General features: G+C 40.4%; 1 protein-coding gene across 3 annotated transcripts in view; it reads left to right on the top strand.

The window, feature by feature from the left end:
• EPHA6 (EPH receptor A6) overlaps positions 1-25,627 on the top strand; it is a 978,007-nt gene that overhangs the window by 921,769 nt on the left and 30,611 nt on the right. For all 3 annotated transcript variants that reach the window (XM_019476566.2, XM_059720587.1, XM_059720588.1), the window contains one exon: positions 17,589-17,738. In XM_019476566.2, the coding sequence (XP_019332111.1) occupies positions 17,589-17,738 (150 nt within the window). The remainder of the gene's footprint in view (positions 1-17,588; positions 17,739-25,627) is intronic.

The raw sequence follows: 25,627 nt of genomic DNA on the forward strand, positions 1-25,627 counted from the left end.
AAGAAAGGAGCTGGCTAAGCAACTAGGGAGAAGAAGAAGCTGAACAGAATAATATAGCTGAATGGGTGCCCCGAAAAAGGGAATTTTGAATTAATGAAAAAATGCTTTCTTTTTTCTTTTTTTATGAATATAGCCAAAGTTCCTGAAAAACTTGGGAGCTTCCAACTCTGAGGTCTCTTAGGCAACAGTAAGCTATTGCAAAAATATCTTTCACCTACCCTAAGCAGTATAGCAAATACAAGCCCTGAAAAGAAATATCCAAAATTCATAAAATCATTTATTTGTCTCCTCTCTGAAACATATTTTAGAAAGTGAATCAAAACCTGATATACAGTCCAATTCACAAGACTTCTGAAGTACAGCAAGATGAGCCTCGTATTTCCAGAGAGATTTACCATTACAGTAAATCAGTCACTAGGCTACAGCGTCCACCATTTCCATGTTTTTCTATGCTCTGACTTCCAATTGTGACCAAGTCATTGTGAATTTATATGTTGCCTTAGTGGGCCAATTCTCTTTTTGTTCAACTGCCAGACCACTTTACCTACCATATTTACTCAAATATAAGGGGACTCCCCCCAATAATTAGATTCTGTATATCAAAAATGTATACATTTGTTATAATTTCCCAGGTATAGAATGTAATTATAGGAGGTTTCCTTGAATTGGTCCCCTCCCCACTGCTACAGCAGGGAAAATAAATTTGGAAGGTCAGGTATCCCCTTTCCTTGCTGTTTCCCCCTCAACTTTTTCCCCTGGAAGTCCCTTCTGCCTCTCCTTACTGTCAGATCGTGCTCTCCCTGAGCACATGGAAGTGAGGAACAAATTTACTAACCTTCCCATAAATAGAGTCCATGGGTATACAAGTTCATATCAAAGCTTTTAAGCCACCAGACACCTGATTTTCTGGGTATATTGCTTTTAGTGGAATATGCTATTTTTTTCTGAGGTATTATCATGAGTGAATAAGGGCTTTCATGATAAACATAAAGGAAACAAGTCCAGACAAATATACATTTTGCAAATGTTTACCTACATTTAAAATAGTATATCATGTAATTTGAGTTGTGACTCAATCCTGTTCTGCAGTAGGTTATGGGTGGTCTTGCCTAGTGATTAGACACCAAAACATGGTGCAGTCCAGATCAGTTCCTGGGAGCTGGGGGTCCAGAGGGGTATGGTGTCAGAGCTGGATATGGAAGCCCTAGCTGAAGTCAAGACAGGCTGGCATCAGAAGCTGAAGTTGAAGACAGTGCAAGCCAAGGGTTAAGCAGGGTCCAAAGCCAAAAGCCGGAGATGAAAGCTGGGCCTGGCTTTTCAGGATGTGCACGGATGGGGCAGGGAATTGACTGCCCCACTTGCCTCACTCAGCCCAGGAGGGACCAGGGCAGTGCTCTGGGCTTGCTACAGGTGGCACTTGTTCAGGGGATGATGTGCCCTGGTTTCTTAATTGGGAGCAGCAGTGACATTTTAATTTAGCAAAGCAGAAGTCCAAACAAAATATGTAAGACTCAAGTCCAGCACACACTGAAAAGAACAGAATAGAAATGAGAAACCTGGACTCAGTTGTCCAAAATGGAACTTGCAGAACACAAAAAAGCCACTATGCTAAATGTAACAGTGCAAATATGGCATCTTAATTTACTTGAGAGAATAAGATCAAAATCCAGAAATTGGGGAACCACATTTTCTTGATGGGAAACCAAATCTGAAGTCTTAACTGCCCATGGACAGAATGCTGAGAGTTGTTCATCCTTCCCTGTTGTTGAGTTTTGCTGTATCCTTTGTTTTATTTTCTCTCCTGGTGCTATTATCAAAATAAGGTTACTGGTATATCGGTGGAAGTGTGCCATGAAAAATAATACTTTATCAATATCAGATCTGGCCCATGGAGCCATGTCATCTGGGCCACCAGGCTCATGTGTCCAGGGATTTGGCAACTAATGCAGTCACTACTCCTCTGCTACAAAATTTCCAAGCCCCGCATGGCAAGATTGGGTCCTAGCTGGGCTGCCCCAGTGCAGCAGGATCAGCACAGGGGCCAAAGGTTGGTCACTACTGCATAAGTGTATACTGTTTATACATCTTTTCAGGTGTAAGTGACATGCACCATCAGTTTTAATTCAGAAAACAATGTGCCTTAAGGATCAAAAGTTTGGGAAAAACTGCTCTAGGCACAGCTGTGCTAGTAGATGTCCAATGAAACACAATTAGGGTTCATGTCATCCAGAAGAGCCTTTGAAACCCATTTCTATTTTGTGGTCATATTTATTTTCCAGTACATGAATGTTAACAAAGCTGATTGGGGAATGAAAAACATATACTCCTTTTATAGCCCAGAGAGGGGATTTCCTGCAAAAGCTGCATTTGTAATATTTTGCAGGCTGTCTGCATTAAACCTTTCATTGCCAAGCACCTGTGCCCTAAGGCATTGGTCCAACCAACTTCAACATAATTTGGCCAGATAGGCACACTTTATTTGCATGAAGTCAGAATGCTAAGGATATAATTCCTAGTAAATAATTATTAAAATATTTTTATCACCATGAACATGTAGTTAAAAGGATTTGTCATGGGTAGTCTAGCCTTCTATTCAATTAACTTTAAAAAATAAAGGAAAAAACAAAAATCTCCATTCCTTCTGCATCTCTTGAATCTGACAGGTTCAGTAATGAAATTTGCAGAGCTTTTTTTGGTTATCAGTAGTAATGCCTCAGAAAATCCAAAACTAGTCCCAGTTACCTTGCTACATTTTATGTATAAAAAAGTACCCATGCTACACCCCAACTGCTGCATTCATCAGTGCAGAGTAACACCACATTAATTGGTAGAACACAAAAACTGCCTTTGCTTTTTGCTTAAGATGGGCATATAATAATTTATATTAATGAATACTACATCAAAATAAGCCAGTGCTTATCTAACACGGAGAGCAGTTCTGGTGCCAGTGAAGAACTGTCTTATTATGTCAGATGCCTTCTTACCTTTTATTGCAAAGTTCTGTTAAATTATAGCACCTGTGAAGTTTGGTTCTCCCTCAATAGTAATGTCCAATGTTAAGTAGCATTTCATCAAAGCAGTTTTTTTTCTGATGATATCTTACCTCAATATATCACCAAAGTGACAACTAATATATTATACAATCGAATAAAAGATCCCCTGAGCAAGGTACAGTGGTGAAAAATAATGCTAATATGTTATTGTCATTATGTTATCATCACTCAGATGATGATTTCATTTGATGCATCATCAGGGAAAGATAATCTGATCATGTATTACTCAAAAGATTATGACATCCATGAAACACAGGGTAAATCCATATGATTTATTGAGCAAAAAGATACTTTGTTTCCAGGACTCACATATGGCTTGGATTAAAATGTCTCAAGACACTAAAGGGAAATATTTTAAAAGATGGGTCCATGAGGGGGAAATAGCAAGAAATGTTATAAAAAGAGGCTTAAAATATTGGACCACTGTGTGGGGCTCGCTTGCACGTGAGGAGGTGTACAGTGTTGGTAAGGAATTATAGACTTTCCTCATGGCGCATGGCAGGATTCAGTGATTGAGGTTGGAGCTAAAGCAATAGGCCTTAAAGTAAGAGGTCTCCTGGCAGTAGAGGGAGCTTGAGCACTGTAGTGTATTTTTGCCATGTGATATTAAACTCAGGGCTCTTGAAGTGAGTTTGATACCTTTGAGCTACCAATATGCTTACAATTCTTGTTGAGCCATGTTCATGTTATATTTAATTAATACCTTGATATAAGCTTTCCATTAGTTGCTAATAGGAGCCAGGAAGGCATTTTCCCCCTTGATGCTTAACCTGCCATCTGGTGGGTTTTTATTTTCCCCACCATCTTCTGAAGTATTGGAGATTGGCTAAATGTGAGCAGAGAACACTGCTGTTCAGAGTTCTGGCCAGTATGCCTTGCTTATTCACTCGGTGTTGAACTGATAATCAGCTTTAGGATCAGGAAGGAATTGCCCCCCATGTCCAATTGGCCTGGACCATTGGAGCTTTTTTGCTTCCTTCTGTCGCCTAGTTTATTTCTAAATTAATCTCAGCGTATTTTACATAAGAAATTCCCTGCCACTGCAGGGCCCATAGCATCAGCAGTGTCCTTGGTCTCTCTTCCTGTGGCACATAAGAGTTTTTAAGGTTTTTGGTTATTTGGTCATTAGGTTTATCATAGGGTATTTTGGGGGTTTCCTGAGTTATTACATCCAGCAGTTGGAAATCAGCATGGATGTTCTTATTAACCCTTAAGGACATAACATCTCTTACATGGTAGCCTGTAGTTGCAGGGGACTGGATTCAATGGCCCAGATCTCTCTTCAGTCCTCTGTTCTTATGGTGTAAAATATCATACCCCGATTAACTCTAGTGGAGCTACCACAATGTGCATCAAATGAGGACCTGGCTCTATAAAGCAGTTTTAGGGAAGGATGGTAATAAAATACAAACTAAACATCATGCCATGCCCCAAATTCAGTTTTTGACAGAGATTTAGTTCTACACAGTTATCTGCAGCAAGACTTAACCACATTTCTATGCCAAACTATTCATCATCAAACAGATGGTTATCCTATTATTCAACAATTTGCATGTGGATGTACTGCAGTGATCTGTGGGATGACACCAGTATGTCATTGAACTAAATAGAAACATCAGAGAAACTTTTATGTTCAACAGCATCTAATTTATTTAGACTGCAAACTACTCTCTCATATATGTCTTCTTGTAGTTTCTTAGTAATTTGTTTGCTTTCATTTATGCATTGAAATGTTAAAATAGCACTGACAGTAGCTGAGTTTAAAGACAGTCTATCATCACTGCTGCCACTGGAAAATACTCTACCCAATAGAACAAGGGAAAATACTATATATGAGCAGGTGTTTCCCACAGAGGGAGTTATACCTTGGGTTGATTTTGCAACATGAGACTTAAATTATCAGAATTCTCAGCAATCTGGAAGTGTTGATTTTTTTAAAGTGAACTTACTGCTGATGCCTGATAGATGTTTCTAGAGACTAACATCCCTCTCTGGAGAAGGTAGAGTGCTCAGTGACATGTTTTTAAAGAGAAAAGTCAGTCTCTTTGCCCATTCTGCCCTTTTTCTTTTGCTGACACTTCCAACAATGATGCTAATTTGTGCCTGCAGTTGGTCACTTGTGTAATATAGATAACTGAACCAGGACCAAGAAAACTATCATGATCCACTAAACATCCATTGATGTTTATATTGTTCATTCATCAATAAGGCCAGCAGCAATATCTTTTATGAAAAAAAATTGAAAATTCTTCAGAAAGCTATTTTTGGCTGTTTTAACACAAATAATGCTCTTTATTCTCTCTTTAAGATGAATTTGGTTTGACCATATTCTTATTTTATCTCTATGTGAACTGATTGTAACTTGAAGAACTGGCCAATTTTTAGGATAAATTAAAACTAATCTGAACCTTCACCAAAATTTAAACTGAACATTTTATTCATCAGTTATTTCCATATTAATATTCCTGAGAGCTTCTTGATTCCAGCTGGAACTAAAACCAAAGCAATTAAAAACTTAGACACTCTGAGATTGGTTCCATAATAATTTTGATCATTACCAGCTGGGTACAGCACAGGAACTGTCATAAGAAAAGGCTCTCCTTGGTGATGTTTCTGGCCCATTTCTAGAACCAAAACCTGGAGAAGCCCCAGATAATCAAAGTATAGTGTTCTCCACAGTAAATTTTATGTCATTTCTGAACCAGAGTTCCTGGCTTCTGCAGCATTCTGGTACACAGCAGGCTGAAAATTCAGTGGCTGGTTCAAATAAATTAAAATATGAGGTGAGTGAAGGAATTAATACTAGTTAGAGCTTGCAGGCTATGTACACACATTCAGATGATCCAGAAGAATTCTCCCTGGTTTGTTTTCCTGGTAGAAAAAAAAACTTACCCAGAGATACCTGAACAGACATTCAAATGCTAAGACCCTGAAGAGCAGTGAGCTTGCAGGGCTGATACTGCACAGCCAGGGGGTCCCTGTGTTCACATCTGGAGCACACTTCTTCAGCAGGGTAGCAAATGGCATGGTCACAGAATCATGGAGTATAAACTACCCTTCACATAAACATTCAAATCAAACCTCAGAGCAAACCCATTTCACTTTATTCCATTGACTTAAACATAGAAACGTGTGCATCAAGGTGCCAAGGCTTTGGGTTTAAAGTTCTAAGGACTCTGTAGAAGTTTTGTGAAACTGATTGCTCTAATGTGAGCTGTACTGACACAGGCAGCCTGAAATTGAATCTTCTTGAAGACAGATATACCTTTGCCAGAAATATTAGTTTCAAGAAAATACCATTTTGCCTTGCATTATTGTCATGTAGCATCATAGCTTCCAAACTAGATTTGGTAGAGAAGTGTGGTTCTGAAACTTCATTTCTAAGAAGAAAATAATTTTTCCATTGCTTAAGTTAAAGCCTCTGATTTTTGTAAAATTCACTTGAACAAGCTTAATTGTAGAAAGGTTCTTACCCTGAGCTAAAATCTACAAGTTTTGCTGTTTGCTTCTACTATAGCAAGCTTAGTGATTTTGCACAACAACATCTACCTGTGCACTTTTACTGTGGAACTAACATGTATACTCTACTGCTCCATCTACATGTGTGCCTATATTAGGATGCAGTAAATTAATTAACTCTACTGTAGGATAGTACTGTCTGGGACAAGTACTATCTTACAGCGGAGTAGTTACATTTGCCAAAATGCACATGTAGATAGTGACAAGGCCTGGCTGGGTCAAGACAGTGCTACTGTGCAGGGGCTGCCTCCCAGCTAGCCCTGCACTGTAGCACCCTTGTGCCCAGCCAGTCCCTCTGCAGCACATTGAACTGGGGGGTAGTAGATCCAGGCTAGTAGGCTGGCCTCCCAGATCATCTGCCAGCTGGGACTGTTCCACCCTGGCTAATTGTACTGCAGTCCTGGGCACACGGGAAAAAAAAACTCCCATGCAAACTGCACCGGAGTTTATTGCTATGTGTTAATTGCACGTGTAGATGCACCCAATGACTATGTTCATGTGTATGTCAGCGTGTGAGTATCCATGTGGAGAAAAAGATTTGAAAAAACAAATTTGTAATTTAAATCTTTCTCTCCACCTCCCTCAAAAAAAGTGTATTAGGTTTTTAATTCTAGAATACTAGAGACTCTCCCAAGTTTTCAACGGAGGTTCCCAATTCTCAAATATGTGCTATTTGTCCATTTTATAATCAAAAATTTTTTTTTAAATGGATGTAAAATAAATTCAGAATTTTGTTAGTAGTATATAGTACCATAGTTAATGGAGACTGATACTTGATGTCCCATTAGACATACACACAAGTTGGGAACATGATCAACTAGTCAGCTTCTGTAGTCATTTTTGCCATTTTATAAAGTTCTTTAAATTGTACTATCAAGAAAATCTGATTGTAGAACAGATTTAAGTGTTTGGAAATATTCATGACCTTTTCACTTACATGGATCTTAAGGGAAAAAATTATGTATTTCTATCAGACTTTTTATCATCTTTCAACTAAAGTGAAGATCACTGTATCTGAAAAGGGAAGGGATTTTTCTTGAATGTTAAAATTATTTGATACAAAGAAAATACTGAGAATTTTTATTACCTATAGAAACATCTTCTGTGATAATATATGACTTTTGAAATTGAGAAGAATATTTATTTTAGTTTGATTTATGCTTCCATATTATAGTGCATTCTTAAGTAAAACATGGAAAAAATAAAAGAAATTGATAAAAAGTAAAATTTGCTTTCTATAAATGCTCAATTAAAAATATTGATGGAGTACAGCAAAGCAGAAGGGCAAATCAGATGGCATATTTTGAAGAAGTCTACCACTGCCCCCAGCTATCCAAGTTCTAAACATAGAAAACTTTGGTCTTCAGGGTTATCACTCTTGGCTCTATTCAGTTAACAGCAAATGCAAGTTAGTGATGTTAATGCAGGGAAAAATCCCAGCTGTGTCTTTCTAAAGTTATGGCAAGTGCTCCCTCTCACTATACTTTCCACAGTGCATCTGAAAAATAGGGCTTCAACATTCAGAATGCCATCTGGGATCACTGCTTAGGCAGCACTCTTCCTTTCCTGCACTAACAGGGGGTCCTGACTCTTTAAGGGCTCTTGTACACATGCAGGTAAAGGTGCAATGAGATCTAATGTGCAATCCACACAATTGCGCCTCCTGCTATGCCACACATAGAGGCAAGAGGCGTGATTGTGGAATCATGCATTAGATCCCATCGTGCTTTATTGCTGGTACAGGGGGAGCCTAGGTTCACAATCCCAGGCTCACCCGACACCAATTACTGCAGCTGCGAACCCCACAGCGGACAGGGCTTACATTGAGGGCAATATTTTCCCTGCTTCCCCCTCTGCAAGGCCCCCAGCTGACAAGGCTCACAGCGGCAGCAGAGTTCCCTGCTGGAAGCCCCACGGCTAATGAGGCTCACAGTGGAGACAGCACCAGGAACATTGCTGCCACTGAGTTGATGCGGTTTCCAGCCACAGTGGAGCGCCTGGCCACACGTTCAATTAATGGCATAATATAAACAAGCTACAAAGTTATTACACATTTTTTGTGGAATAATTTTGTAGCTTGTTGCTTGCTTTATCATTCCATTAATTGGTTGAATGTGTAGCCAGGTCACAACCAAATAATGCTTAAATGTACTGTGAATCCTGATGTCTTAAAACAAAGCCCTGGAAACTGAAAGAGCTTTCCCCCTCACCCATATCCTCAGCTCTGGATGACAACATGCTCCAGAAACAAGACTTTTTTGTAATTCCTTCAGACCAGGATTTGCAAAATCCTTCAGATTCACTATAAGGTAAAAACTTAGTGTGCTGCCTATCCCTTTCTGAAAATCTTGTCCATTTCTTACAGGACCCAATCTTTCTATGGTGCGATTTGGAAAATATTTTTATATTCTACTTTTTACAGGTGGAGACTAACATCACACAGGGAAATTGGGGTAGAGTTGAGACCAGAACCCAGTTGTCATGAATATTAATTCAGTGCTTCCACCAAAACATCTTTGCTTCTTTCCCTTTCTGATACTGGGAGCTTCAAGGGTGTTTTGTTGAGGTGTGAGCACATCTCCAGTCTCTCTCTCTCTGACATTTATATGGCACCCATGACAGTAATATCCAAATGCTAACTCTTTCAATCGACAAATATCTTTCCTTCTCTCACATGCACGTGCGCATGCACACAAATGTGTTGTTGTTGTTGTTATGGTTATTTTTATTATTGTTGGCATTGTTATTATGATTATGTTTACTAGAATTTTATTTTATATCAATAAGAAGTTACTTATAATTTTTTTACAAAGAAATGGGGTGGCCAACTTAAAATAAAATAAGGTATCTAACTTTAGCATTTTTAAGCCAGCAGGATGTTTTGAAGTAAAGTGGTACTAAATTAAATAAAATTCCAATCTTTTTTAAAATAAGGGGTTTTTTGTTCATTTCTGTTCTCATGAAAGTGAACAATTGATAGTCCTGGCTGGAGCTAGACATAGTGTGAGGAGACTCTAGGGAGACTTTCTAGAACAGCTTTGCAATCCTAACATGTACTTTCCCTGATATTTCAGTTATCTCTACAGAAGAATGTCAATAATACTGAATAGTTCTAAATTATGACTCAGGGATGCTGACAAATGTCCACTAGGGATTAATTGGAGATGACCAAGATTATTTCTTATATGAAAAATTTGGATAGATTTGTAAGTTAAAATAGAAACACTGCTCTGATAAAAGTGGGCTAGATTTTTATACAAATGATGAATTACATTCAGTATTTGAAATTTAATTTCCTTCACTGAGGTTTTTCTCTTCTTTCATGCTCAGAGCTTTTCTTTCTATTTCTCTCGTGTGGACTGGGAGAAAAAGACTGAGATTGAATAACTGTCATGAACAATTACTGCACTGTGTAGTAACGTTATGAAAAAGAACTTGTAGTGCCTACAGTTCAGCATCTTTTCCAAAAGGCTGTTCTAAATGTCCATGGACCAGGAGCTGCTAGATATCTATTCCAACCCTCCAAAGATAGGGACACTCTAGTCCTTAACGGAAAGCATTCTGGGGGGAGGAATGGGGATGAGAGAGAGGAGATTTTTTTTTTCAAGCCGATGTGGAATTTTGGAAAGTTTTGCTTGTCATTGACAGGCAAGGTTGTCTCCAGCACTATCTATTTAAGAACATCCTGGATATATGTAGCTATATTTTTCCTTGTTACCTAAGTGTACACAGAGGACAGTGTGGGCAAGGGGAGATCTTCAAGCTAGAAATACTACAGCCTATTAAGTGGTTGGGACTTCAAGATGGTCTACCAGCTCAAGGAGACCAGAGAGCCTCTGTGGCAGAAATGGCCTCAGAAATGAGCCTCTGTAGCAGGACCTCACAACAATATTAACTCTAAGTATCTAGTGGATTTTGAGGCATCAAGATAGGCATCATGAAACTTGCTTTCTGTCTAAGGCTTTCATGGGTATCACTCTTTGGAGAGGTCAACAAGGAACTCTAAAGATTCAGAGCAACTAGTGCACTTGCTGCCTTCTTCTCCATGTCTGATCTCATCTTGTCAAGTAACATGTAATTTTGAGCATGTAGGCCAGGGGTGGACAAAATGGGGAATCCAGCCAGTGGTAGACTCCACTTCCCAGCAACCCCTGCCCACCTTGCAGCAGCCAGTTTCCATGGAGACCCCAGTCTCCATAGACCCTAGCAGTGCTGGCAGGGCATGTGGCTGGGCAGAGAGCTGCTCCTTGGCTGCGATCTGGGATCTTGAGGAGTTGACAATGCAGGTCGGAGCTGGGGTACAGCTGCAATCTGCTGCCCACCCCAGGTAGGGGCATACAGGCAGTGGATCGTGACTTTGCCCAGACTGCGGACCACATTGTCACTGCTACAAAATCCCAGCCCCGGCCCTAGCCCTGGAGCAGGTCCCCACCAAGCCATGCGTCCTGCCAGCACCATGCAGGCCAGTGTCCATGAAAACCCTGACCCTGTGCTGTCATGGGCCTGCCACTTATGGGATCTCCATGGAAACTGGCTAAAGTGAGGTGGGCAGGGGCTGCTGGGAAGTGGAGTCCACCACAGGCCTGATCCAGCCTACGGTCTGAACTTTGCCCACCCCTGGTGTAGGCCATAGCCTGATCTGCAGCACTGCAGCATAACGTGCTGCAGATAGCTTAGTATTTCATTGGTCTTCTAGACCTTCAGCTTCTGTTTAAATATTCAATTAAATTAATAATTAACAATGCTCATTAAAAAAGTCCAATATGGAAAATCAAGAAATTAAATGACAAGATGGGGAAAAGGCACAGCTACTTTTGTGCCATGTGGCTTGCTTGACAGTATCTATAGCACAGCATCACTTGGCCTGTAAAGCCTTTTCCATATGACAAATTTAAAAAAAGAACTGCACCAAGACAGAGGGTGCTTTGAGGGGGAGATGTCCATTTTAGGTGTCTAAATTAAGACACAACCATAGAATTGTAAAAAATTAGGGTTGGAAGGGACCTCAGGAGGTCACCCCTCTGCTAAAAGCTGGACTATCCCCAACTAGATGATCCCAGCCAAAGCTTTGACTAACTGGGCTTTAAAAACTTCCAAGAATAGAGATTCCACAACTGCTCTGGGTAACCTGTTCCAGTGCTTTACTCCCATCTTTTAGTGAGAAAGTTTTCCCTAATATCTAACCTAAACTTCCCTTGATGAAACTTGAGATCACTGCTCCTTGTTCTGTCATCTGCTACCACTAAGAACAGTCCATTTCCATCCTTTTTCAAACCACCCTTGAGGTAGTTGAAGGCTTACATTAAATCCCCCTGAGTCTTCTTTTCTCCAGACTAAATAACCCAGTTCCCTCAGCCTTTCCTCAGAAGTCATGTGCCCCAGCCCCCTCACCAGTTTTGTTGTCCTCCGCTGGACTTTCTCCAGTTTGCCCACATCCTTTCTGTAGTGGGGGGCCCAAAACTGGACACAGTACTCCAGATGTAACCTCACCAATGCAGAATAGAGGGGAAGAATCACTTCCCTCACTCTGCTGACAACGCTCCTACTAACGCAGCCCAGTATGCCATTAGTCTTCTTCACAGCAAGGGCACACTGGTACACATAATCATTGTATAATTTGTAGTTCTAATTCTGTCTTCAGATTATATGGCACATTGTGCTATTGTCAGCTCTGTGGGGTAGAGAGGGTATGTGTGTTGAAATCCCATTTCAACAGCTGACCTCCTGAAACAGCAGTGTGCGCTGAGTGATATGAAGCTTGTATTCTCATTATAACAGGAATCTTGACAGCACACAGTGAAAGTTTGGCACTAATTTACAATCAAGAAAAAATCAGGGGATTGTCACTATTCAGGAGGCAGCAGGGAAAAAGCAAGCTAAATTATAAGCTTGTGAATAATGCTGTTGGTGCTTTTTTACTACAGGAAACAGTACCATATCACTGAGCTCATTATAAATTTAAAAGATGGAGCCAAAATGTAGCATGGCTACTAGCAAAAAGTGCTTGCTTGCATAAAGATTTTCTAATTTAGAAAATGGTAATAGCTTTGACTAATCTCTTGGAATAGTTTAAATTAGATAATTTCTAAATTATTTTTATTTGAAGGTAGGGTAATCTGTGTGCAGTATTGTATTAGATCTTTTTTCTGTTAAGCCAAAACTGAAAAGAAGTCCCCATTAGCACTGGTGATATTTATTAGTGTCATCCAAAACTGATAGTATAATTTTAGCTATCCTAACTCTTCTATTATGCATAAGCAGCTATTACTACATTTTAGTTATATCTGTCTTTACTGTTGGTCATATTGAAAGCATAGCTTTTAGGTGGCTTTCCCCCCCCCCCCCCCCAAAAAAAACCCCACCCCAACAACAACAACTTTTTGCATAAAAAGATATTCTGCAAACACAATTAAGCCTTGAAATCTCCATTTTTATGTATATAATACCTTTATATATAAAATGAGTCCCCTATGTAAATTTAAGAGGTTTTTCATTTAATTTGTCACTGGGGTAGTACAAGGGATTCTTTTGCATTACAATACCGAGCACATTATATGCGAGGGGACATGAACTTCCATGAATTTTGTTTAGACTGTTCCTCGTTCTCATTTCACACTCAATGAGCCATTACTGGTTCAGTCTGAGAGGGACCAGTCAGTAAAACTGTATGATGAAGCTAGTTCTCATAATCTGATCAGATTCTCTAAAAATCAGTTACATGAAGAATCAAATTTAGTTACAAAAGCCATTCAAAGTGACAATATTCAGAGTATGTTTTGGGACATGTGCCCATATTGATGAACAGGTCAAAATGTAATGAAGAAATGTGTTATATTCATTCAACTTAAACAAATAGTTCTGTTGATAGTTTCATATGAAAGAAGATAAGTAACAGATATGCTATATCTAATTGTCAGATCATAGGCTGGCTTGGTAGTACACTCTCGGCACCACTTCATAAGTATTTCTGACTGAACCAGTCATGTGTTCAGCCATGACTGCCTAATCCAGCCATTTTCCTCCTAAACCTGACTCTGAATTGTACCCAAGTGCAGGCCCCCAGATCACTTCCCTCTAAGTGAATAACCAGAATAATAGGTATTTCTGGTTTGCCCCACAATGACTGTAGGGGATGCATGAACTAATCCCTCAGCATGCCCTTTCTGCCAACAATTGAAGGCAGATAGACTCAGCTATGAATCATTTGCCAGCGTGACCTCTCTTGTGGGTCCTAAGTACAGTTGAATGCCTACAGATCCAGATATTGACCTTGTCTTTAATGTCCCCTGCGAGCTAGGCAGATAAAGTTAGCTCAGCTATTTGTCTGCTCCAGTAACTGATAAATGGGATGAAAATGGGTTATTCTGATTTCTGGAGCCCAGATTTCTGGTAGCACTCTGGGAGTTGAATATTCCCTTGCTGCAGATGTTTTGAAAGAATGGATGCCAGAGTTTACCAGACTGAGAGTCAAGCAGGGTAAGCCTGGCTCCCACATTCAAGTAGCTAATGGACCTTTGATAGCTCTTACTGGATCTACCCAATAATTCTCTGAGCATTTTCTTAGCTCTGCCAACGGCCTCTTTTCCAATTTAATCAGATTGTTAATCCATTAGTCCCAAGGACACTTTTATTTGCTTAAACATGCATCTGTCAGTTCCAGAGCGTACCTGAAGCTTTCCCTTGCCACCTGTAGGCACCAACTCAGTAATGATGAAAAAATGGAAAGAGGTCATCGTAAATGATGTCTAGAACACAACTTTTTATATCCACAACTTCACAAACTTCCGGTCATACAAATCAAATCTGTATAGCCATAAGGTATCCGCTTTCCTTCTTGCAGCCCTTGCCTCTACTTCATCTGTCCAAAAACTTCCTTAACCAGAATCCTCTATAAGGGGCAGCCAATCTTGCCAGCCTGCAACAAAATAACAGACCAGTAGTGTGATCTGACATGCTATGAATGAAGCTAATCCATGATGAACCCGATCACTGCCTATCAGCCTCTAAATTTCAGGGCTGAATTAAATATGCTGGAGACCTTCCTTACCTCTTAATTCTATGACGATGACAAAACTGTCCTTGAAAATCTGAAATGGAGCAATGACATTTCCTGTAAATGCTAAAACCTTGTTCTATACCTCCACAAACACTAAAGCATCACTTAAGGACCTCAGCTACCGAACAGCCCTAGCTCCCAGAACCTGCTTCCTGAGATTCAGAGGGGGTAACAGTAATTCCATAATCTATACCAGGCATGTGTACTGCATGGAAAAGTACAGCATGTTAAATAAAGGCACTGGAATATAAATGCTTTTACCAGCTGCATCACCTGTCCCAGCATTGCTGGCTGTTGATTAATAATGTAAATGACTTGCATTGTCATAGCAAAAACAAACCTATTTATATCTAAATACTGTACATCACTCCAATATTAGAAAACAACCCCTCAGAACAAATACCTCTTGACGTAGTCTGTGCTGTCCACCCTTCAGGTCACTTCTGTGCCCCCCAGTTCCCCTTGTAATAGGCTGTATAATGGATTCCCCCTTAGGCAGTTCACAATACCTGAAGCTCTGAGCCTAGCATCCAGTTGGACTGTCAGACTGTAATCCCATTAAACTGTTCATAAACTGTTTCCTGTCCTACCAATCTTCCTTCACATAATTGGCTATCCTGACAAAATGATAAGACTTCTTACCCTCAGAGGTGACAGCTGCCAGACAGGCACAAAAAGCCTTATATAGGGCTACCACCCTCTATGCAAAGTTTCATGCTTTGTGATAACCTCTGCCTGTTTTAGCATAGTTTTCCTGGAACCCTGATCAAATCCCTTACATTATGTAGCTTTTATTCAGGTTGGCATGGGATACCCTGCATTGTATCTCATTCAGTTCCCAAATGTGTTAACTTCTTTAATGGACCTTCTGTATGGGGGGGCTCTCCCTTGTCTCAAAAGAGGATACCCCACTTTCTGATAACTCAGTTATCTCTAACCTCCAGTTTCAGCTGAGCATGTTGTGGAGTGAAAGATGGGAGGAATAAAGCCAGATATTTGGGGGTGAAACAGTCCTGTTTTCACTGAGAAAGTCCTGTTTTAAACATCTTTTCTGGGTGTCACACTGAAAGAAGACAAAAATATTAATTTGACCAAATAAACAGGATGCCCAGGACAGGAATGTCTAAGGGAAAACAAGAGATAAGGTCATCCTAGGTTTCTGTGTGGTATGAAGTCAGGGATCTGAAAAGCACTGATCCTATGAAGTGGTTGGAGAAAACCCTTTGCTCAGCCCTTGCAAGGACCAGAAGAAAATTACTTCTAGCCTCCCACGTTGTCTCAAATCCCGCTGAACAGGGCAAGGATGAGACAAAGCCATAGTTCTGGCTTCTCTCCACTTGCCTGCAATGAAGGCATATAATCCCTTCCCAGAAGGGATTCTGTTGCAGCATAGGTACGTGCCCAATATAGCTATAAATAGAGCAAATTAAGGATGGTATTTTCAAAAAGCAATTTATCTTTGGGCTAACTCTGCTTCTCTAAAAGCAAATTGGAATTTTGCCTTTGATTTCAGTGGAGATAGTCAAGCCAAATCTGAACAGGCAAAGGCTTTTTAGAAAACAGGAAATAAATACAAACAATTTATATTTATACTTATATCTTTTGTATCCCATGAAGGACATATTGACCACAATCATTTATAAACCATAAAGATATTAACTTTCTGTCCTTGCTGGCCCTAATGGCTCCAGTTAATAAAGGTATGTACTACGATAACATTAAAGTACAGTACCCAAATCGATATTTTTTTTTTCCTTGCAACACTTTCTGATGTAGCTATGGCATTTCAAATTCACATCACCTTGATAAGATATAGAAAAAAAAATCACCTATTTCAAAGTGAGTTAAGGACACAAATTTGCCTCTATTTTTTAACTACTTGACTTTTTCAACTCGTATAGTTATGTTCCAGTTTATTTCTTCTTTTCTTTCTGCCAGGAATGTAATAGTTGTACCAAACGGATTCGTTATCTGTCCACTGAAAAAATATATTCTTAGTTTTTGCAGCTCAGCTGACTGTCTCATTCTACCATCTAGTGGCACTATGATCTCACTGCTCTGAATCAGTAAGCTGAATTATTTTAAGAGAAAAAAGCTAGAATAAGCAGCAAAAACAACACATCCTTTTCTGTGGAAGACGGCAGCAGGAAAAAAATCATTTTACTTTTACACAGGCAAAAGAATTTCTCTGATACAAACTTTGGAGGTAAAATATAACTGATTATATTGTGGAAAGGCATTAATACCATACAGAAAGCCTCTTCAAAAGAGGTAAATCAACTATGTTCACTGAATTCTTACAAATGCCTTTTTTACAGTAGAACTTGGATTTTAACTTGAAAGCTGCAGAACAAAACTATCCAATTCCCTGAGGAAAAGTCTATTCTAGATGCATTTGATTTGCACAGTATCTAGGGATTTAAAGGAAGAGATTAAAAGAAAAAGAAATTATCACAGAGAAAGGAGAATGTAAAGGAAATCATTTTCTTTCTATTTAATACATTTTATAAAGTGCCTTTTGTCTTCTATGTCTACAGTGAACACTGTTTTCCTGTTTCAGTGGGGGCTTCGGTTTAAAATGTCAACTTATTAGGACTTTCATGTTGGGGACATTTTCAAATCAAAAGACGTCCTGATTGATCAATTGATTAATTAAGTGAATCTGAAAGAATATGAATGAATTCTAATTACTAAAAATGATTTTTGCTCTTTGAAGTGCAACGTTTTTTCAAACAGGGATGTTTTGGTGAATAAGTGCAAAAAAAACAAAAGAACAAGCTGAATTTCTGTCAGGATGTGAATAAACCATATTTCTTCCTTTCCATTTACAGTAAATTGCCAAGGCAAATTTGTAATTGTCAGTCTGTTTCACAGACAGCAGAATGTTGAATCTACAGCTTTTTATGCACTTAAAGTTCTTTATTCTAGTCATACTGAGGAATTTCCAACTTGTTTTCCAGGGTGGAAAAATCCCCATACGGTGGACAGCACCTGAAGCAATAGCTTATAGGAAATTCTCTTCAGCAAGTGATGCATGGAGCTATGGTATTGTCATGTGGGAAGTGATGTCCTATGGAGAGAGACCATATTGGGAGATGTCTAATCAGGATGTAAGTATGGGATTAATCTACAATGCTGTTGAAAGTGACTGCTGTGCCTCTCCAATTCTTTGTTTTCTTACTAACTTTCTAGACTAGATTCTCAGCTTCCCCAAATCATCATAGAAAAATAGAGCAGGAAGGAACATCAAGAGGTCCTCAAGAGTAGACACATTTGTTTCATTGACTTGCAGGCAGCAGTCCTGTTAATATAACCTAGTATGCCATTGGCTTTTTGTGCAACAAAAGTATACTGTTGACTCCTATTGGGCTTATGGTCTATTATATCCCCCAGGTCCTTTTCTGTAGTAGTGCAGCCTAGCTAGTTGTCCCCTAATCTGTATTTTTGGGTATGGTTGTTCCATCATAAGTGCAAGACTTCATACTCGTCCCTACTGACTTTCATTCAATTAACTTTTAACCAAGGTCTCATTTATCAAGATGAATCCTACTCCTGTCCTCCAGAGTGTCTAAATTCCACCGAGTATATGCAAATATACTCAGCCCACACTCAATCCTATCATCCAAATCATTAATGAAAATAATAAGCAGTACTTCATTCCCAGGACAGACGCCTGGGGACTCCAATTCAATATCTCCTCCCAATTAGACATTGAGCAATCGATAATTATTCTTTGATCATCATGATCCAATTAGTTATGCATCCACATTACAGTACTTTCATCCAAACTGTAGTTCCTTAGTTTACTGATGATATTATCATGAGAGATGGCATCAAATGCCTTGCTGAAATTGAGATGATCACATCTGTTCCTCTCCACCCATCACCTTGTTATAAAAATAAATCAGGTTGGTCAAGGATGGTATGCTCTTGATAACTCCATGTTGGCTGTTCCTGGTCATTTTGGTATCCTCTCAGTGCTTGATGACATGCTCCATAATTTTTCCAGGCACTAAGGTCAGATTGAGCTGTCATAATTCCCTGGATCCTTCTCCTTTCCATCTTAAAGATAGGCACCATGTTTGCCTTTTTCTCCCTGACCAGGAATTCATCCAACTCCATGAGTTCCCAAAGATAATTTCAGTGGACTTCTTTGAGGTTATATTAATTTGTACCAATTGGGAACCTTCCTCTGCTGTAACTAAAAAAGTGTAACTACCTCCCAAAGGATTATAGACACATCACACACAGTCCTGATAAGTTTCTTAGATTCTTAGATTGAATATATGTGGCTCCCATCCAAGTCAATGGGAAGCTTTTGCTTGAATCTGATGGTACAGTATGATGCAGCTCTCAGCAAAACAATATATCAATTCCTCCATAAATAACGGTGTTATATCAATGATAAATTCAGACCATTATCTCCACTATACCCTGATGGTGCCCTTCAGTGGATGTAGTTTAGCCATTGAATCCTGAAATATTTAAGGGATACCACTTTTGAACTTGCCATGACAAAGTATATGTTATATTGCTTTTTAATATTTAAGGTACAATGTTTTTCTTTCCTAACAACCTAGCAATTTACATTTTATGCAGGATTGTAAACTGATAAAGCAAGTATAGTTTCTTCTGTCATTTGTTTGCAAAAGTTGCAGCTATTACATGTCGTTCCTGAGCAAAGCAAACATTATCTTCCAATGAAACTAAAAGAGCATAAAATGCAGCCCTGAGGGAGACACTTTTTCCACCACAGCTTAAGTTTTTCTGCAACAACTTAAGTCCACAAGTACTGCAATTAAGGCTGGCTGTCAAAGGCATGCCATTCTGAAGTATGCCAAATCCTCAGGAAGGAAGGAGTCTTCCTCTCATGGTGCCAGATGCCACCCATCCCATTTTCCCATACCTCATGTATCTGCTTAGTATAGCTATTCCTCTATGTGCCATCTGTGAAGAGTTCACGAGACTTCTTCCAGGTGCCCATATTTGCATCTTTGCAAAGATATTCAATCCTTCCTGTATGATTAACAACTATAGTAGTTCAAGGCTGATTAGTCATTTGAGAGTAGGAATTTGACAGAGGTGTTTTCATTAGGGAAGTCAGCTTTACAGAATGTTCTAGTAGCAGAAAAAAATCAGTCATGGCAACATTGCTGTGTTAATCATCATTATGCTACATCAAAACTTCATCACATTGTGTGATGCAGCTCAGCGTGTCAAAATGTAACTGCTGCTGCAAATCATCTACCTTCCCAGTGTAATATTATGATGTGGTGAACTTTGATTAATCAAACTGTAACCCTTCTGCCAGGTTTTGTCAGCAGGAAGAAGGGCTGAGTTCAACATTTGGAATTGGTGTTAAATTTACAAAGCAAAATTGTCTCAATTCCCAACACAGAAACCTGTCCTTGACAAACCTCAACTTCCTCAAAGCTTCCTCACGTGTATGGACGTGCTGTATCTGACTCAAGAAATCTATGCACTGATAAGAAGTAAAGTGCTGCTGAACCTGGTACTGGCCAAAGGGGATGATCTAGTCAGCAACCTAAAAATGGAAGGAAAGCTAGGAGACAGTGACCACAAGCTGATCACTTGCACTATCCATTGCAAAGCTGGCAAGTCAGTCAGCAATGCAGAAGTCCTCAACTTTAGAAAAGCTGACTTTAATAAACTCAGGAGGCTTGTTGTCGAGGCCCTAAGGGACCATGACTTGATAGGGAGGGGAGTTCAAGATGAGTGGTTGCTCTTTAAGAGAGTGATCCTGAAAGCACAAAGGATGTCCATCCCATCTCAGAGGAAAGGTAGCAAAAGGGCACAGCAACCCCCTTGGCTCAGCAGGGAACTCATAGATCTCCTGCATCTAAAAAGAGAGGCTTCTAAAGGATGGAAGACAGGAATCACCACTAAGGAGAAGTATTCTGCACTGGTCCAGACCTGTAGGGAGCAAACCAGGAAAGCCAAGGCGGCAACCAGACTCCAACTGGCTACACATATCAAGGACAATAAAAGGTCTTTATTCAGATATGTGGGGAGTCAGAAGAAAAGCAAGGGTAACATTGGACCCCAGCTTGGACCCCTGCCCCAAATGGGACAACTGACAACCAACACCGAGGAAAAAGCCAACCTGCTTAATGGGTATTTTGCATCGTTTTTTCACCAGCCCAAAGGGACCACCCTGCTTAACATGATGTGGGATGGCCAGGGTGAGGGTGAATTTATACCCAGCTTCAGTGTAGACCTTGTAAAGGAACACCTTGAGAGGCTGGACACCTTCAAGTCAGCTGGTCCTGACAGTTTGCACCCCAAGGTACTTAAGGAGCTGGCAGGCATCATAGCCCAGCCACTGGCACGGATCTCTAAGAACTCGTGGTGCTCAGATGAAGTACCTGAAGATTGGAAGAAGGCCAATGTGGTGCCTATCTTCAAGAAAAGGAGAAAAGTAGATCCGGAGATCTACAGGTAAATCCAGGCCAATTAGCTTGACCTCAATCCCTAAAAAGATTTTGGAAAAAATTATCAAAGAGACCATTCTTGACAAACTGGCTGATGGCAACATCCTGAGGGACAGCCAGCATGGGTTTGTTGAGGGTAGGTCTTACCTAACCAATCTCCTTTCCTTCTATGACCAGGTGACATATCACCTGGACAAGGGAGAAGAGATTGATGTCATATATCTGAACTTTTGAAAAGCCTTTGATCTAATGCCCCATAATCTCCTCATGGAAAAATTGGCCAACTGTGGCCTCGGCTACATCACAGTCCACTGGCTGGGGAACTGGCTCTGAAGTTGGACCAAGAGAGTGGTAATCGATGGAAGTGAATCATTATAGTGCTCCATGACCAGTGGTGTCCCCCAAGGCTCCGTCCTTGAACCTGTACTCTTTAACATCTTTATTAACAATGTGGATATTGGTGTTACAAGCAGACTGGCCTAGTTCGCTGATGACACCCACTTTGAGGTAAAGCATCCACACCTGAGGATAGGCTGGTGATCCAGGCTGACCTTGACAGGCTTAGAAAGTGGGTGGATAAAAACCTGATGACATTCAATATGGAAAAATGCAAGGTACTCCACCTTGGGGAAAAAAACCTGCATAATGGTTATAGGCTCAGTATTGCTACGCTCGCTAGCACCGTGGCCGAAAGGGACTTGGCAGTCATGATCGACCACAAAATGAACATGAGCCACCAATGCAATGTCACAGCTGGTAAAGTGAACAAACCTCTGGCTTGCATCCATAGATGCTTCTCAAGCAAATCTCAGGATGTCATCCTCCCGCTGTGCTCAGCCTTGGTGAAGCTATAGCTGGAGTACTGCATCCAGCTCTGGGCTCCACAATTTAAAAAGGATGTAGAAAAGCTTGAGAGAATCCAGAGGAGACTCACGTGCATGATCAAAGGACAAGAGAACAGACCTTATGATGAGAGGCTGAGAGCCATGGGACTCTTCAGCCTGGAAAAGCACAGGCTCAGGAGTGACCTGGTGGCTGCCTATAAGTATAGAAGGGGTGTATGTCAGGATCTGGGGGAATGTCTGTTCACCAGAGTGCCCCAAGGGATGATAAGGTCACAAACTCCTCCAAGACTGTTTTAGGCTGGACATAAGGAAAAACTTATTTTCTGTCTGAGCCACCAAGGCCTGGAATAGACTCCCTCCAGAGGTGGTGCAAGCACCTACTCTGGACTCTTTTAAGAAACATTTGGATGCCTATCTTGCTGGGATCCTTTGACCCCAGCTGACTTCCTGCCCTGGGGGCAGGGGGCTGGACTCGATGATCTTCCGAGGCCCCTTCCAGTCCTAATTTCTATGAAATCTGTGAACCAAGTATCTTCTCTGGGTGCTCTTCATAGCTTATGTTTGTTAATTATAGGTGTTAATTCTGTATTTAAAACAAAGCAAGGCCATTACTAAAGAGAGGGAACCCAGCATAAATTTGGGAAGGCAAAGCCATCCACCCTGCTTTTATCCAGGCCAGTAGACCTTTAATTCAGTTTCCTCACTTGTCAGTATGTCCATCTAGTAGATAAGTCTCTTCCCCCTTCACACCACTGGATCCTACTTTTGTATTGTTATAAGAGACTACCAAAGTCCCAGAGTGTGGGACATACAATGAGGAAAAATGTTGCATGACTTCAGTGAAGGAGTGTCTTGCTGCCACATACATGTTGTCTCTGTGCCCTCTTACTGCTGCTGCTCTGCTGCCTCTGCAGTGTCACCTCCAGGTACAATGCCAGTGTCTTGCCATTCTGCCTTTGTCTCTCCTCTCACTGCTCTGTCTGGCCACCCCAATCCAGGCATGTGTAGAACCACTACTTAACCCTACTATCAGTGATTACTACAGTAGAATTTGCTGGGTAACCATCTCCTATCAACACACTGGTCTTTATCACTGCATCTCAACTACAGTGCCAAATCTAAGCTCACCCTCCTAGCCCTGTTCTTAGTGAACTCAGCTATCCATGATTTTTTTTTTTTTTTCAGAAAAGGGAACCTGGCCACTGTCACCTCCTCTGCATTATTTTTTATCACCTCGATACTGCTCCCTACACTAGCTCTAAGAGTCTGTCATCTAGCCCAGCTCTTCATGATTTCAGCTCTGTAACTGCTAGGTACAGTGGCAGAGATTCTCCAAGGAATATCTTTATCTCTGCTGTCCAGTTCTGTAGCTTCATTAAGAAGTTATTGGAGGGAGTGTTCAGATGGTATTTAAAAAAAAACCCCTTAAATAAAGTCCAGATCACCCAGTTGGGAGCATAGCTCAGCAGACAACCTTGCTTCATCCATTCTTTTTCTTTTCCACAGAGATAGTCTTCTCGTCGCATTTTGTTAAAGCAGAACTTCTGATTTGTATTTATGCAACTTCTGATTTGTATTTATGCAAGACTGTCAGTAATGTGTGTGAGGTGCCAGTTACAGTGATGCCCTTAGAGCATATTCAGCACTAGTGAGTCCTCAACTAGAGTACTGGGTCCATCTCTGGACTCCACACATCAAGAAGATTGTGGACAATTTGGAAAGAGTCCAGCACAGAGGAATAAAAATGATTAGGCGCCTGGGAGGAAAACAATTATAAGGAAAGGCTGAAAGAGCTAGGGTTATTTGGGTGGAGAAGACAAGACTGAGGAGAGATTTGATAGCAGTCTTCAAGAACAATTGCAGAGAGAATGGACTTTTCTCCATGGCCTTAGGGATAGGACTAGGAGGAATGGCCTCAAACTACAGCAGGGAAAATTTAGATTGGAGATTAGGAGGAACTTTCTGACTATGTAGGTGGTCAAGCAGGCTACCTAGGTAAATGTCCAAATCTCAATCCTTGGAAGTTTTCAAGAGCATGTTACAGAAACACTTGGGAGTGATGCTACTGCTTTGAGCAGGGGGCTTGACTAGATGTCCTAGTGAAGTACCTTCCAGCCCTATTTTCCTATGTTCCTATATGAAGCACACTTTCCCTGCACTTTGGCCATAGGAATAATATTTAATTACACTAGTATGTGGGGTGATTTAACCAGAATGATTAACCAAGCACAGTGAAGTGTTTTTGTTTATGTAAATGTGGCCTGCTCCTGAGGTCTTTTCTTCCAGTTTAGCAATAAATGGCAGAGTCACTGGAGCCATACCCACAGGTCTGCATTACCAGGAGGATTACAAGAGGCAAGTGTGACATTCCAAACATTTAGTAGCTCTGAATTTAAGTGAGAAACTTCAAGTACGTAAGCATACTATAAGTGTTTCTTGGCTGCCTATTGTGGCATATGTTTCTATATAATACATTACTGTGAGCTAGCATGAGTTTGTTTTACAGAAATAATAGGAGTTTCCCAAAGGTCACTAGTACTGCATAGCTGGCAAGAGAAATGGAGGGTTTAGGAGCAGACACATTAAAGAAGTACCAGACAGCCATATGATGGCAAGGACTTACTTAAATATAATAACAGATTCTGCTATAGCGAATATTAATTTGCTGTCAACATTAATATTACAAAATTTCTGTTTCCATGGGGTTAAATTTTGTTCATAGTAAGACTCTGCTCTACTCAGCAGTAGAACGTATTGAACAGTTTTTAATCTTACAGAGGGTTTTCAAAGTAAATATAAATTCTGTGGGTTTGGAATGCTTTTTCATATTCTACCTTATAAATTGCTTTCCTAATGAAAAATAGAAATTTTGTAGACTATTAGTCTGCAGTGTGGCATCAGTTAGGAGCTTTTGGAAATGATTATTCACTCTTTAAGTTGATGTCTAAGTTAAGTGATGTTTGAAAATGACCTCAGCTGGCAGTTAGATCTTTGGAGAACATTTTTATATATGCAGCTAACAAGTACTTAAAATCTCCGGTAACCGGCACCTTACAAGTCGGCATGCTCTGTTAACCGGCATGCCGGCTTATAAGGTAAAGTGAAACCAGAAGTGCGCACCATGGCACTTCTGATTTCTCCAAGCCCCCACGGCCCAGGGCATAACAGGCTGCGCAGGGCCCTCCTCCCTATCCCGCGGAGCCTGCAGGAGGGGTGGCGATGCCACGGGAGGCAAGGATGCCTGTTAAGGCTGCACAATTAACTGGCATATTTCATTATCCGGTATCCCCCATTCCCAGGGGATGCTGGATAACAGAGCTTTTACTTGTATTAAGATTTTTTTTTAATCATTTCTTGAGGACCATTGAAGGATATGAGCTGATATTCTTAAACAAATTAAGAGATAATGTGAATTATATTGTTAGTCACTCACCAGAAAATCGGAATAAGCAAGTTCAGTTTAAAGGACAGGTGGTAATACAGCAGGGAGTGGGGGGAGACAGTACATTCTCCTCTGTAATTACTTTTCTTGCTAGCCTAAATTTTGGCCCCCATTTATTCTGTTTTAACCCCCTTATCACTAAATATCTAGCACTGACATTTATGTACATCTGAAGCAATACCAAATGTTTTGGAAAATCTTGTAACATACCTAATGGGATGTATTTTTTTTTTTTTGGCCTGGAGGCTAAACTCATGTTC

The sequence above is a fragment of the Alligator mississippiensis genome, chromosome 1, assembly GCF_030867095.1.
Source record: "Alligator mississippiensis isolate rAllMis1 chromosome 1, rAllMis1, whole genome shotgun sequence".
In the NCBI taxonomy this organism is placed as follows: Eukaryota; Metazoa; Chordata; order Crocodylia; family Alligatoridae; genus Alligator; species Alligator mississippiensis.